The sequence below is a fragment of the Gorilla gorilla genome, chromosome 6, assembly GCF_029281585.2.
Source record: "Gorilla gorilla gorilla isolate KB3781 chromosome 6, NHGRI_mGorGor1-v2.1_pri, whole genome shotgun sequence".
NCBI lineage: Eukaryota > Metazoa > Chordata > Mammalia > Primates > Hominidae > Gorilla > Gorilla gorilla.
In genome coordinates, this window is record NC_073230.2 from 111,209,005 (window position 1) to 111,222,535 (window position 13,531).

A 13,531-nucleotide genomic window follows, 5' to 3' on the forward strand; every position below is an offset into this window, starting at 1 on the left:
GAATCTTTAAAATGTGTTAACGAGAGGCTGGGCACAGTGGCTCAAGCCTGTAATCCCAGCACTTTGGGAGGCCAAGGCAGGCGGATCACGAGGTCAGGAGTTCGAGACCAATCTGGCCAACATAGTGAAACCCTGTATCTACTAAAAATAACACAAAAAATTAGCCAGGCGTGGTGATGTGCGCCTATAATCCCAGCTACTCAGGAGGCTGAGACAGGAGAATCTCATGAACCTGGGAGGCGGAGGTTGCAGTGAGCCGAGATCATGCCACTGCACTCCAGCCTGGGCAACAGAATGAGACTTCATCTCAAAAAAAAACTGTTAAAAGAGCTAGACACAAAAGACTATATATTGTATGATTACATTTATATTAAATTCACAGAAAAGGAAAATCTATACAGACAGAAAGCTGATTAACAGCTGCCCAGGGCTGAAGACTCAGATCTTTTAGGGGTGATGGAAATGTCCTAAAACTAGATTGTATTAATTGTTGCAAAACTCTATAAATTTACTTTAAAAAGATCATTGAATTGCACAATTAAAATGGATAAATTTCATGGGTATGTAAATTATACCTCAAACCTGTTTTAAAAATTCTATTTCTGCAAGCACTGCACATGTTAAAACATGCAAAGGAAGTTAGTGAATTAAATTCTTCTCCATCTTATTTTTTGAGACAGTCTCGCTCTGTTACCCAGGCTGGAGTGCAGTGGTGCAATCATAGTTCACTGCAGCCTTGACCTCCTGGTCTCAAGTGATCCTCCCACATCAGCCTACTGAGTAGCTGGGACCACAAGTGTGCACACGAGAGAGAGAGAGAGAGAGAGAGAGAGAGTGTGTGTGTGTGTGTGTGTGTGTTGAGTTTTGCTATGTTGCCCAGGCTGGTATTGAACTCCTGAGCTCAAATAATCTGCCCAGCTTGGCCTCCTAAAGTGCTGGGATTACATGCATGAGCTACTGTGCCCAGGCAATGAATTAAATAGTTATCTAACAGTAAATAAGCACATATCTCTCAGTACAATTACTTTCAATATAAATTTCCAGGCCAGGTGCAGTGGTTCACACCAGTAATCCTAGTACTTTGGGAGGCTGAAGCGGGTGGATCACCTGAGGTCAGGAGTTTGAGACCAGCCTGGCCGACATGGTGAAACCCTGTCTCTACTAAAAATACCAAAAAATTAGCTGGGCATGGTGGCAGGTGATTGTAATCCCAGCTACTTGGGAGGCTGAGGCACGAGAATTGCTTAAACCTGGGAGATAGAGGTTGCAGTGAGCCGAGATCCCACACTGCACTCCAGCCAGGGCGACAAGAGTGAGATTCTGTCTCAAAAAAAAGAAAAAAAAAATCCCAAGTCAAAATAACTAGAAATTTACTGGAGACCTACTTATCAAACTTTAAATAACTTAAAGGAAAAAAGGCACTGTCAATCTGATTACTGCACAGTAATTAAGAACTCAAGCTCTTGGACAAGGTCTCTCAACGCTGACACTCATATATTTTGGCGAGAAGTCTTTGTTTGGGGAAGGGGGCTGCATCCTATGCACTGCGGGATGTGTAGCAGTATTCCTAGCCTCTACCTGTTAGATGCCATTAGCAGCCTGTCCACTCCCGTACCCCAGTTGTGACAACCAAATCTCTCCAGACATTGCTAAGTGTCCCTTGAGAGGCAAAATCACCCTAGTGAAGGCTTTAAAACTGCCTGTGTTTAAATTCTTACCCCACAATATTTAACTGTGTGACAAGCTTTTTAATCTCTCTGTCTCAGTTTCCTGTTTGCAAAATGGCACATAACAGTACTTACCTCAGAGTTTTGCTGTGATGATTATGGTAAATAATCCATTTATCACAGAAATCAGCAAACAATACAAATCAGAACTTTCAGAGGACCAGTTTAACACCACACCACTAATCTTTCCCACTACCCCAGCCAAAACTGTAAACTTCCCCTTCTATCCTCTGCTTTCTCCCTATCTCTCATTCGAACCATACTCTCAATAACACTAATTACCACCACATGACAGACCATATATGTTAATATGTATTGTCCATCACCTTGACTAACATATAAGCTCCACAAGGGCAGGGATTTTCGCCAGTTTGTTTTTTGTTGCATTCCCAGCATACAGTACACCCTCAGAGCTTTCTGTAAAATGAGTAAATGCCAAGGGAGGCGGATGACCTGACGTTAGGAGTTCGAGAGCAGCCTGGCCAACATGGTGAAACCACGTCTCTACTAACAATACAAAAATTAGCCGGATGTGGCGGCAGGTGCCTGTAATCCCAGCTACTTGGGAGGCTGAGGCAGGAAAATAGCTTGAAGCCGGTAGGCAGAGGTTATAGTGTGCGGAGATCGCACCACTGCACTCCAGCCTGGGCAACAGAGCAAGACACCGTTTCAAAAACAAAGAAAATGAAACATCATATGAAAAGAGAAACCTACGGCTAGACGACAGAAAAAGAAAGTGGACAGGCTAACTCTTTGAATGTGTGCATGAATAATTCCAGAGCAATGTAGGATCACCTTAAGATTATCTTGTTTAATACAAAGTATCCAGAAAGCCATGTCATCCCCTATTCTGAGGCAGACTGGTGCTATGGTCTGAATATTTGTGTCCTTCCCAAATTCATAAGTTAAAACATAAATTCCAATGCAACAGTATTAAGTGGTAGGGCCTTTAGGAGATGATTAGATTATGCATTGTGAATGGGATTACCAGCTTTTACTAAAGAGGCCCGAGAGAGCTTGTTTGCCCCTTCTACCATGTGAGGTGCAGTGAGAAGGCACCATCTATGAGCCAGAGTGACCCTTCACCAGACAGCATATCTGCTGGTGCCTTCATCTTGGACTTCCCAGTCTCTAGAATTTGAAGATACAAATGTCTGTTATTAATAAGCAACCCTGTTCATGGTATTTCTGTAATAGCCTGAACAGACTAAGACAACAGGTGAGAAAAGTGGAGTGTATTTTGCAAAAGCTTAATGATTGGTTACTATGTGCTAGGTACACTGGTTATTTTGAAAAAGCTTAATGATTGGTTACTATGTGCTAGGTACACTGGTTTTTTTTTTTTTGAGATAGAGTCTTACTCTGTCGCCCAGGCTGGAATGCAATGGCGCAATCTCGGCTCACGGCAACCTCCACCTCCTGGGTTCAGGCAATTCTCCTGCCTCAGCCTCCTGAGTAGCCGGAATTACAGGCACGTGCCACCACATCTGGCTAATTTTTGTATTTTTGGTAGAGATGGGGTTTCACCATGTTGGTCAGGCTGGTCTCGAACTCCTGACCTCGTGATCCACCAGTCTCGGCCTCCCAAAGTGCTGGGATTATAGGCGTGAGCCACCGCGCCTGGCCACTGGGTACACTTTTAAGCATTTAATATTAACCTGTCTATTGTGCAAATAATCCTAAAACGTATTATTATAATCTCCATTTTAAGGATGACAAAACCAAGGCACAGAGAGGATCAGTCCAAGGTCATATAGCTAGCAACTGGTGGAGTCAGGATTTCAACTTCCAGAATCAGAACACTTTACCATTATGTTATGTTGCCACTTGTTAATTCTGCCAACACAGGCTATCCACATATCCCACAGCTGATAATAATGTAGAACAACAAAAGGATGAAGGATTAAATTGAGGCAAAGAAGTTAGTGGAGAAAGAAAGAGATGAGAGGGAAGAGGTGTTTTAAAAGAGTTATCATGGAAGAAGAAAATTTCAAAAGTAGGGATTGATCAATGGCATCAAAATAGTTCAACATTCTTGAATAATCAATATTCTTCCTGTTAGAATGAACAGTAAAAAAAAGACCACCAAATCAGGCAATTAAAAAGCCACTGGGCCCTGGGCAACATGGTGAAACCCTGTCTCTACTAAAGTACAAAAAATTAGCTGGGTATGGTGGCAGGCACCTGTATTAGAGTTGTCCCAGCTCTCAGGAGGCTGAGGCACAAGAATCGCTTGAACCTGGGAGGCGGAGGTTGCAGTGAGCCAAGATCCCACCACCGCACTCCAGCCTGGGCTACAGAGCAAGACTCTGTCACAAAAAAAAAAAAAAAAAAAAGTCACCAAGAACTTTAAGGGCATTTTAGAGAGAACAACCTTTAAGACTGAATAAGAATTGAGGAAATGTTGTGATGGAATGTAGATATTTCAAAATACTTATGAAGAAAGAAAAACGACGGCAGCTTTAAAAGACAGCAAGTATGACGTATAGCTTTTACTGGATAAAGTGATGGCACACCTTAAGTATACTTTCAGAGTTAAAGTTATCTTGCCAGAAAACTGTGCTATTTAAGAATACAGACAGGGCGCAGTGGCTCACACCTGTAATCGCAACACTTGGGGAGGCTGAGGTGGGAGGATCGTATGAGCTCAGGAGTTTGAGACCAGCCTGGGGAACACAGTAAGAACCCCCACCTCTAAACAAACAAACAAACAAACAAACAAATAAATAAAATATCATTAGAATGTAATGCAATCAGTCTAAGACATATACTTAGAGGCACATATTCAGACTGCTGAGAATAGTAGACACACAGATGTTTGAGTCATCCTATGCTTCATTTTCTCATGCATAATTAATCAATTAAGGTTCTTATGTATAGATATATGAAAAATCAACATTGTTAGCATTTTATAAAATGTATTCAGTTGTCTATTATTTTAATGAAATAACATCTTTGAACAGAGAGTTGACAGAAGATATTTTCACTTGGATTTACAGTATTTAAAAGTAATTTAGTATTAGAGCAACTGTGATACTTAAAGGAAAAAAATTAAACAAAAATTAGGATCAGAAGGAAAAACAAAAAGCACAATTATGAATTATTATCTTTTCATGTACTTTGAAAGATAGGTTAATTACTACTTCCTTAACAGTGAAACTCAGGAAGAATAAAACTAGTTAGGTTACAAAAGGCTAATTAGCATTTCTATGTATTTTATCAAGGGCATTTCCAACTTACATGGCAGTATGTCCTTGTATCTGTTCTTTTTAACATTTTCTTCTTTTTCTCCAGTGGCTGTGGGATATATCTTTTCTGTTCTATATTTGGTAGACAATCTTCTTAACCGCTTAAAATACAACAAATAAAAATTAAAGTTCAGAGAAACAGTGATATTTTAAAATTTTTAATGAAATCTGGTGACACCAATTCCTCACAACTCATTTTCCTGTCTCTTAGCTCTTAATTTCCCCATCCCTTAATAATTAACCCCAAGGATAATTTATTTTATAGCATAAGTGCAAACATAAGATTCATATTTATTTCACATGAGCAGCAAAGAGGGAAAACAGAATAAAAGTAATATAATTTAAAGATATCATTAATAAGCTGAGTCAGAATATTTAACTCAGTCTTTAACATATTCGAGTAATTTCAGTGTTTTAACTAAGGGTCACAATAACCAAGTTTTAAAAACATGCCTAAAAGAATTTTCTTCTCTCAATAAACCATGAGCACGCACCCATGATGTGCCAGGCTTTCTCCCAAGGCATAAGCTAATAATTACTTACAAGACACTGCAAAACAAAGTTCTTTCATATTGAATTGGAAATGTCCAACAAAGACCAATTCTGCTTATTCACTGCATTACAGAACTAGTTTGTGGGTTAGTGACAAATTCTTACCACATATGGCAGTAGGGATGTTCTTTGGGCTGGAATATTTCTGCGTGTCAGTAATACACTTCCTGCTTTCAGAAGCACTGAAAGTCAGTATTGTGAATTGTTCAAATTCTACACAACTACACTGCTGAAATTTAATTTCAAAGGAACTTTCTTTCAGGCCTCAAGACATATTGAAAGCATTCTGGTTTTACCATTCAACAAATTATTAAATACAAATAAAATGAAAAATAAATCTGATAAAATTTAACTTTCTCATTACTTTATTTTTGCTACTTGTGATACTGATATTTAAGGAACTAAAACTGCCTATAAACCTTTCTTTTTCTTTGAAAAACGACTAAATTTTATCATCACAATACTAGAGACCTACAACAAGAATACATTTTTTTCTTTATGATAAAGATTTACTAGAATCTTATTCTGCACTGGCACAATGTCAAAGTAAAATTCCCCACATTTATGATGCTATTTCTTGTGATTTCCTGTGGTAATAGAGTTCTCCAAATATATACATGTGTCAGAGGAAAAAGTGTATTCAAAAGCAAGTGGGGGCCGAGCATGGTGGCTCACACTTGTAATCCTAGCACTTTGGGAGGACTGCTTGAAGCCAGGAGTTCAAGACCAGCCTGCTTAACAATGCAAGACCCTGTCTCTGAATTGTACTTCTACAACTTTGTCCTCCAGATAAAAATGGGACACACATGAAATGATTAATATTCAAAGTTACATACCACAGCACTTTGTTTGTTTGTTTGTTTGTTTGTTTTGAGACAGGATCTCACTCTGTTGCCCAGGCTGGAGTGCAGTGGTGCGATCTTGGCCCACTGCAACCTCGGCTTCCCAGGTTCAAGCAATTCTTGTGCCTCAGCCTCCTGAGTAGCTGGAATTACAGATGCGTTCCACCAGGTCCAGCTAATTTTCGTATTTTTAGTAGAGACAGAGTTTCACTATGTTATCCAGGCTGGTCTTGAACTCCTGACCTTAGGTGATCCACCCGCCTCAGCCTTCCAAAGTGCTGAGATTACAGGTGTGAGCCACGTGCCCAACCACTGCAGCATTGTTAGTAACAGCAAAAAACTACAATCAAAGAAACCTCTTAATACAAAACTGGCTAAATTTGTTTTATTCATACCATCAAATATGAGAGAGCTGAAAAACAAATGAGTTAGCTTTTTATATATAGTAAGATGACAGTATCTGAAAAATACATATTAAGTATAAATGTAAAAAGCAGGAAACATAATAGTGTACATTATATACACAGTGTAGTATGTATATATGTAATATATTACTACTGGTGTTAAAAAGAAATAAAAACATTTGCATTTGCTTGTACATATGCATATATCATCTCTGGAAGAAAAACTATTAACAAAGTATGTGTCTGTGGGGAAGGGAAATGGGTACCTAAGGGAAACGGATGAGAATGAGACATTACTATTATGTCTTTTCATATCTTTTGGATTGTATGACTGTATTGCCTGTTCAAAAAATTGAACGTAAATAAAAAAGGACAGTAGAAAAGATTGTTTATGATGTCGTTACTCCATATTAACAAAGATCCTCATGGTTACTTATATACACATCTTGCACATTTAATTAGAATGTTTGTATTTTCTCTGCTCAAAGATTAAGCATCTGAAAAGATGTATTTTTAGATACTTATAGTATCAGTGCATTTCAAAATATTATATTTGAATCTGACTTAGAGAAGGATATCAACTTAAATAGTTGCAGAAACACAGAGGGGAAAGGAATATATCTTAGGTCAATGTCAGTGAGAAAAAATTTAAGTACAAAGAGTGGTTGAGTTTAATTATAAAATGTGAATGTACCTCAGGAATGCCTGGTACAATCACTCTAAGCTTTTTCTTTTTCATTCATTCATTCACTCATTCACAGACGGAGTCTCACTCTGTTGTCTAAACTGGAATGCAGTGGCATGATCATGGCTCACATAGCTTCAAACTCCCATGTTCAAATGATCCTCCTGCCTCAGCCTCCAAAGTGGCTGGAACCACAGGCTCATGTCACCATGCCCAGCTAATTATTATTACTATTTTTTGTAGGGCTGGGGTCTCCCCATGTATGTTGCGGAGGCTGGTCTCGAACTCCTGGGCTCCAGCAATCCTCCTGCCTCAACATTCCAAAGTGCTGGGGAATACAAGTGTAAGCCACCATGCCTGGCCCACTCCAGACTTTTCTTCTTTTACATGACAAATTACGTTATTGAGAAATGTGCAAAACAAAGCTTTTATGTGAAATGACTTTACATTTCTCATAATGAACCTTGAGAACTTTCGCGTCCAAATATTTATCTTATTTAAGTTTGGATTTTCATTTATCCAGTTTTCTTAAAGCCTAGCACGCCATTTCTTAAAATGCTTTCTATATTAAAGTTTAAAATGGAGAATGCTCTATTAAAATAAAAATCTACAATAGTGTTCTTAGCAATTTTCATGCCCATCAGAGATACAAAAGTGGTCCATAAAACAAGTAAAAACTTTGTTTTGTACTTTAGAAAGGTATCTTCAAGTTGGAACTTATTTCCCACCGAAAAATGTCAGCTTTATAGTAAGCTACATAAATTAAAATTCTGGATCTGGTACTTTCTTAGCTGTGTGACAATTAACATATTTAACCTCTCTGTGTCTCATCTATAAAACTGAGATAATAACCTTTACTCAGCAAAAGGTCTAGTACATAAAATGGCTCAATAAATGTTAACTATTATTATTGAACTAATTACTGGAACTCTTTAAATGTTGTTACTTCAGATTTATTTCTTTAAAACCTTTCCTAGATCAAAGATCAGAAAGAGTTGCATATTCCAGGTCAATTTATCTGCCTGAAATTGCAAAGCAGTTTGTCAAATTTGAGTGTGCTTCAGAATCACCTGGAGGGCCACATTGCTGGGCCTCATCCCAATAGTTTCTGATTCAGTAGGTCTGAGGTGGTAATTGCCTGATAATTTGTCTTTTTAAAAGTTGCTAAGATTCTACTTTAAAAAAAATCCCATGATAATCATTTTTCTGTGTCTTTGTGTATGCTTTTTCTTTGCTTGTTGGTCGTCTCCCCACTTGCACACCTCCAAAGCTTACTTATCTTTTAATTTTAAGCCCTAGCTCCTACAGTGTTTCTGATGCCCTTCCTCCAGACATAATCTTCCCCTCTGAATTGTTTTACCTTTATATGTACTTTTAGAACACTTACATTTCTTACTCTTATGATAAATATATAAAGAGAATACATCTAATTTGCCCTGTTAAACAATAAACTCTGTGGGTACAAAATTACCACCAGATTAAGATCTGATTTGGCCTAGAGCAGGTTTTTTTTTTTTTTAACACATCAACATTAATGTCTAAATAGTTCCTGAATAGAAGTAGCACCAAAGTTCATTTAAACTCTATGAAACAGAAAGTATCTACACATATAATTTCATTTTAACTTCCTGACCACTATTCTATTGTCTCTGATGAAGCTATTACTAAGAAAGAAACAAAAAAATTCTGTATTATTGAGAAACATAATATACTAAGAAACCTTATTCATAGACTGTATGAGAATAGCACTAAACATTAATAAAATAATTCATTTATTATATAATTTAATTATTTCATATAATCCTAAAGCAAGAAAGAATTTTTAATCATTTACTGTATTAACTGGGCAAAAATATAGCTAAATGATGTCCGCATTAAGTTATAGGTACCCACCACACCCTTTATCATGTGTGACTTTTTAAAAAAAAGCTAAGAAAACAAACAAATCCTTTAAGAAAGCATTTGCAATTAAGTCTACCCTAAAGATCTTTATTGAGACAGGGACTCACTCTGTTGCCCAGGCTGGAATGCAGTGGTGCAATCACAGCTCACTGCAGTCTTAAACTCCTGGGCTCAGGTGATTCTCCCACCTCAGCGTCCCTTAGCGAGTAGCTGGGACTATAGGCACGCACCGCCACGCCTGGCTAATTGTATTTTTTGTAGAGATGGGGTTTCGCCACGTTGTTCAGGCTGGTCTCAAACTCCTGGACTGAAGCCATCTGCCCACCTTAGCCTCCCAAAGTGCTGGGATTACAGCCATAAGCCATTGCACCAGCCTACCCCAGAAGTCTTTAAAAAGTCACATAAATGAATTCCAAAAATAACTGCACTCCTTTATTACTGTTCTAAAAAGTCAAGTCTGACCATTTTACTCCCACATTTAAAAACTCTCCTATGTATCTATCACCTCTAACATAAACTACCGAATCTTTAATTATAAGATATGTTGAATGTTGCCTGTCCAATTTTCTAGCCTCTTTTTATAATGCTCTTATTAGAGTTTGATGCTTCAGTCATATAGAATTACTCACCACCACTACTACTAGCAGTAACCCTCCATTTCTTAAATATCAAAGTTGCACAATTTTTGCTCTTACTGGTGAGCAGGGCTCTGGCTAAAGTGTTATTTCCTTTTTGAAGGCTTTCTTGAACCTTCCCTGCTTTACTGCTCCTCAGCCTTCTGCAATGAGTCCATAACACATTGTTCTATTGCCACTTGTGAAAAGTATTTCGTAAGTATTTCAGTACTTGTCTGTCTCGTCCACTAATCTATAAAACTGAAGGCAGAGATTAGACTATCTTACTGGACTTTATAGACCAATAGCTAATGCAAAGCAAAACTCTCATTACAAATTGAAGAATTATTTACTGAGCCGTCTCAGACAAGTCAGAGAAACATTTTTAATACTTAGAATTTTTGATGCAAACAAAATTCGAGTTTAATATTCACTTTGCTTTAAACAGTTTATTTCCTAAAACACTAAATTTGTATTCCCCTAATCCTAAATCAATAAATGGATTCTCAAAAGCCTCCAAAATCACATGCAATGTGACTTTAAGATACCCATTTGTGTGTCAAGATTCAAGTTCTTAAAAGAGTGGAACAGTTCATTGTTCATCTAAGCTCCTGAGAATGTTTAAAGTTTGTTAAATCTCTCCAGAGTCAAAGAGCTGTCTATTGGCCTGTCCACTGGATGTGTAATGGGCATCACAAACATGCCCAAATAGCACCACCATTCAACAGTAGTTCAAGCCAAAAACCTAACACTCATCCTTGATTTGTTCCTTTACCTCGCTCTTCTCCCCATCAGCAAATCTTGTTAGCAAAAATATAGCTAATTGTCTTCATATTCACTGAACAGACTTTGAAGTGAAAATACATTTAGACAGACAAGCGTTAAATTAATTTGTTGGCTGGATTTTAAATCAGCACAATTAAGAAAACAATAAATTAACACAAAAAGAAACAGCACTAAAATGGAAATTAAGCTAACTGAAATTCCTTTTGGAATAAGATGGGATATATAGAAATTAAGTATCAAAGCTGAAGCTCTCTCATGCTCTGTTATTAGACCACACACCACTGCCTCAAATTCCTCAATGTTATAACACTTAAAACACAGTACGAGTTTCAGCTGGGTGCGGTGGCTCATGCCTCTAATCCCAGCACTTTGGGAGGCCTAGGCTGGTAGATCACGAAGTCAGGAGATCGAGACCATCCTGGCCAACATGGTGAAACCCCATCTCTACTAAAAATACAAAAATTAGCTGGGCATGGTGGCACATGCCTGTAATCCAAGCTACTCGGAAGGCTGAGGTAGGAGAATCACTTAAACCAGGAAGGCGGAGGTTGCAGTGAGCTGAGATCGCGCCACTGCACTCCAGCCTGGCGACAGAGCGAGACTCCGTCTCAAAAAAAAAAAAACAACAACAAAACACAGTATGAGTTTCATAAAGCACAACTTTTAGTAAATATGCATATAATATACAAATATTAAAACTATACTTTGTATAGTAAATAAAAATGGAAATTACTTTAAGCTTAAGAGTTACACTGTGGCAAAATATTAAGGCTACCTAACCCATAAAATCATACTCCTTTTACCTAATTGCTCCGGAAAATTTCTGAGGCAATTACTGGAGAATTCATCTGAATTTTAAAAGGTAGCAGGTTTGGGACATAGTTCACATTCAATAACCATTGTTAAATAAATAAACTCATCTGGCTTTATATTTGAAAATTTTAACTGTCCTCAGTAAGAAAAACCACACCATCTTAATAGTATTAATTTAACCCTACAAACTGCATGATAGCCAAACCAAAATTTCTTAAAACCCCAAATATAAATAGCAGCATACAGTAAAATTAGAGTACCAGCCAAAGTAACACTATACTATCTCAAAGTAACACTGTATTATCACTATTTTATCTCTAACTTTACAAACATACTTACATAAAAATATGTATATGGGCTGGGCACGGTGGCTTGTGCCTGTAATCCCAGCACTTTAGGAGGCCGAGGTGGGCAGATCACTTGAGGTCAGGAGCTCAAGACCAGCCTGGCCAACATGGTGAAACCCAACCTCTACTAAAAAATACAAAAATTAGCCAAGCCTCGTGGCATGTGCCCGTAGTCCCAGCTACTCAGGAGGCTGAGGTTGCAGTGAGCCGAGATCACACCACTGCACTCCAGCCTGGGTGACAGAGCTCCATCTCAAAAAAAAAAGAAAAAATGCACATCACTAACGATAATTGTTATAAGCAGCTAAAATAACCAAAGGGTCTTTCAACTATACAACTGCAATGTCTACCTTTAGTTGCAAAATATGCAACTCTGCCTATCAAAATTCATCTTCCTATCTTTGCTCACTGTTCACCCACTGCTGCATAACAGACTAATTCTCTCCCTTTTTTTTCAGAAATGCATGGCTATGCCTCCTCATTTGAAGCCAACTCAGGATTGATAATAAAGAAAGTAACTTTGAAGTAAACAGGGCCAGTCTTATGAGTCTTGGAGTAATAAAATGATTCTGTGCTTTGCTCATGTCAAAATCTATGCTTCACTTATTCCCCTAATTGTCTGCCAAGAAACTCCCTGCTTTTTACTAGCCCAATACAGAAACCATCTTCATGAAATTTTTCCTGATAGTAGTACTGGCATACAGGCCCATCATCCACTTCCTCATCTCTATCTACTTTATATACACCTCTTATCTAGAACATATCCCAGTGTACAGTAATTATTTAGATATGCACATATGCCATCCCTGATAGAACATGAATTACCTGATTTAGACCGTATCTTCTATTAGTAATAGCTACTATCAGCATAATCCCATAACAAATAGTAGGGAGTAAATAAACTGTTAGGTCTTCTATGTAAATCAGAATTGACCAGTATACTTAAGAATATATTGCTTACACTTCATTTCTACTTCACAATAGGGCAGCTTTAAGTCAGAGAAGCTGGGGTTCAATTCCTAGGTTTCATCAATTACTAGCGAAGGAGATCTCTCCAATACAGCTAGATAATCTTCCCTGAATGCGTGTAGCAATAGTCCTTGATTTTAAGAATGTTTTTAAATAAAACCTTGTACTACAGACTTCATGTTTTAAAATAATAAATACGGCAAATCATAAACTAAATGAAAAAATGTAATAAAAAAACAAGGCTGTTCTTTTTTTTTTTTTTTTGCATAGCCTAGACAATAAGCAAATGATTTTTTTTCTTCTCTCCTGTCCCTTCGTGAGAAAATACAAACTTATAATGCAAGTTTACCCTTTCCCTATCCTGAAAGTATTATTTTTATGGAAATAAAAGTAGAATCCCACTTGAACTAGGAGGACAATAAAATTTTGTCATATACATTAATTTTATTGAAATGAAGATATCTAATACAATAAATGGAAAGTGTTTGATTATTTTTGTTTCAACTCACAAGGCCCTCACTTTCTTTTACCCATTTCCTCATCATCCATTATCTAATGTCCCTCTATATATTTAACTTAGCAATCGCTGGTTCCACTGATGTTCCGCCAATCCCAATTTCAAATACTTTGTCCCTATAGTAA

The 13,531-nt window shown here is 37.6% G+C and overlaps 1 protein-coding gene across 2 annotated transcripts in view; it reads right to left on the bottom strand.

Annotated features, from left to right (window-relative positions):
• Window positions 1-13,531, bottom strand: part of PTPN12 (protein tyrosine phosphatase non-receptor type 12) — a 103,364-nt gene that overhangs the window by 64,531 nt on the left and 25,302 nt on the right. For both annotated transcript variants that reach the window (XM_004045637.5, XM_055392518.2), the window contains exon 2: window positions 4,968-5,076. In XM_004045637.5, the coding sequence (XP_004045685.1) occupies window positions 4,968-5,076 (109 nt within the window). The remainder of the gene's footprint in view (window positions 1-4,967; window positions 5,077-13,531) is intronic.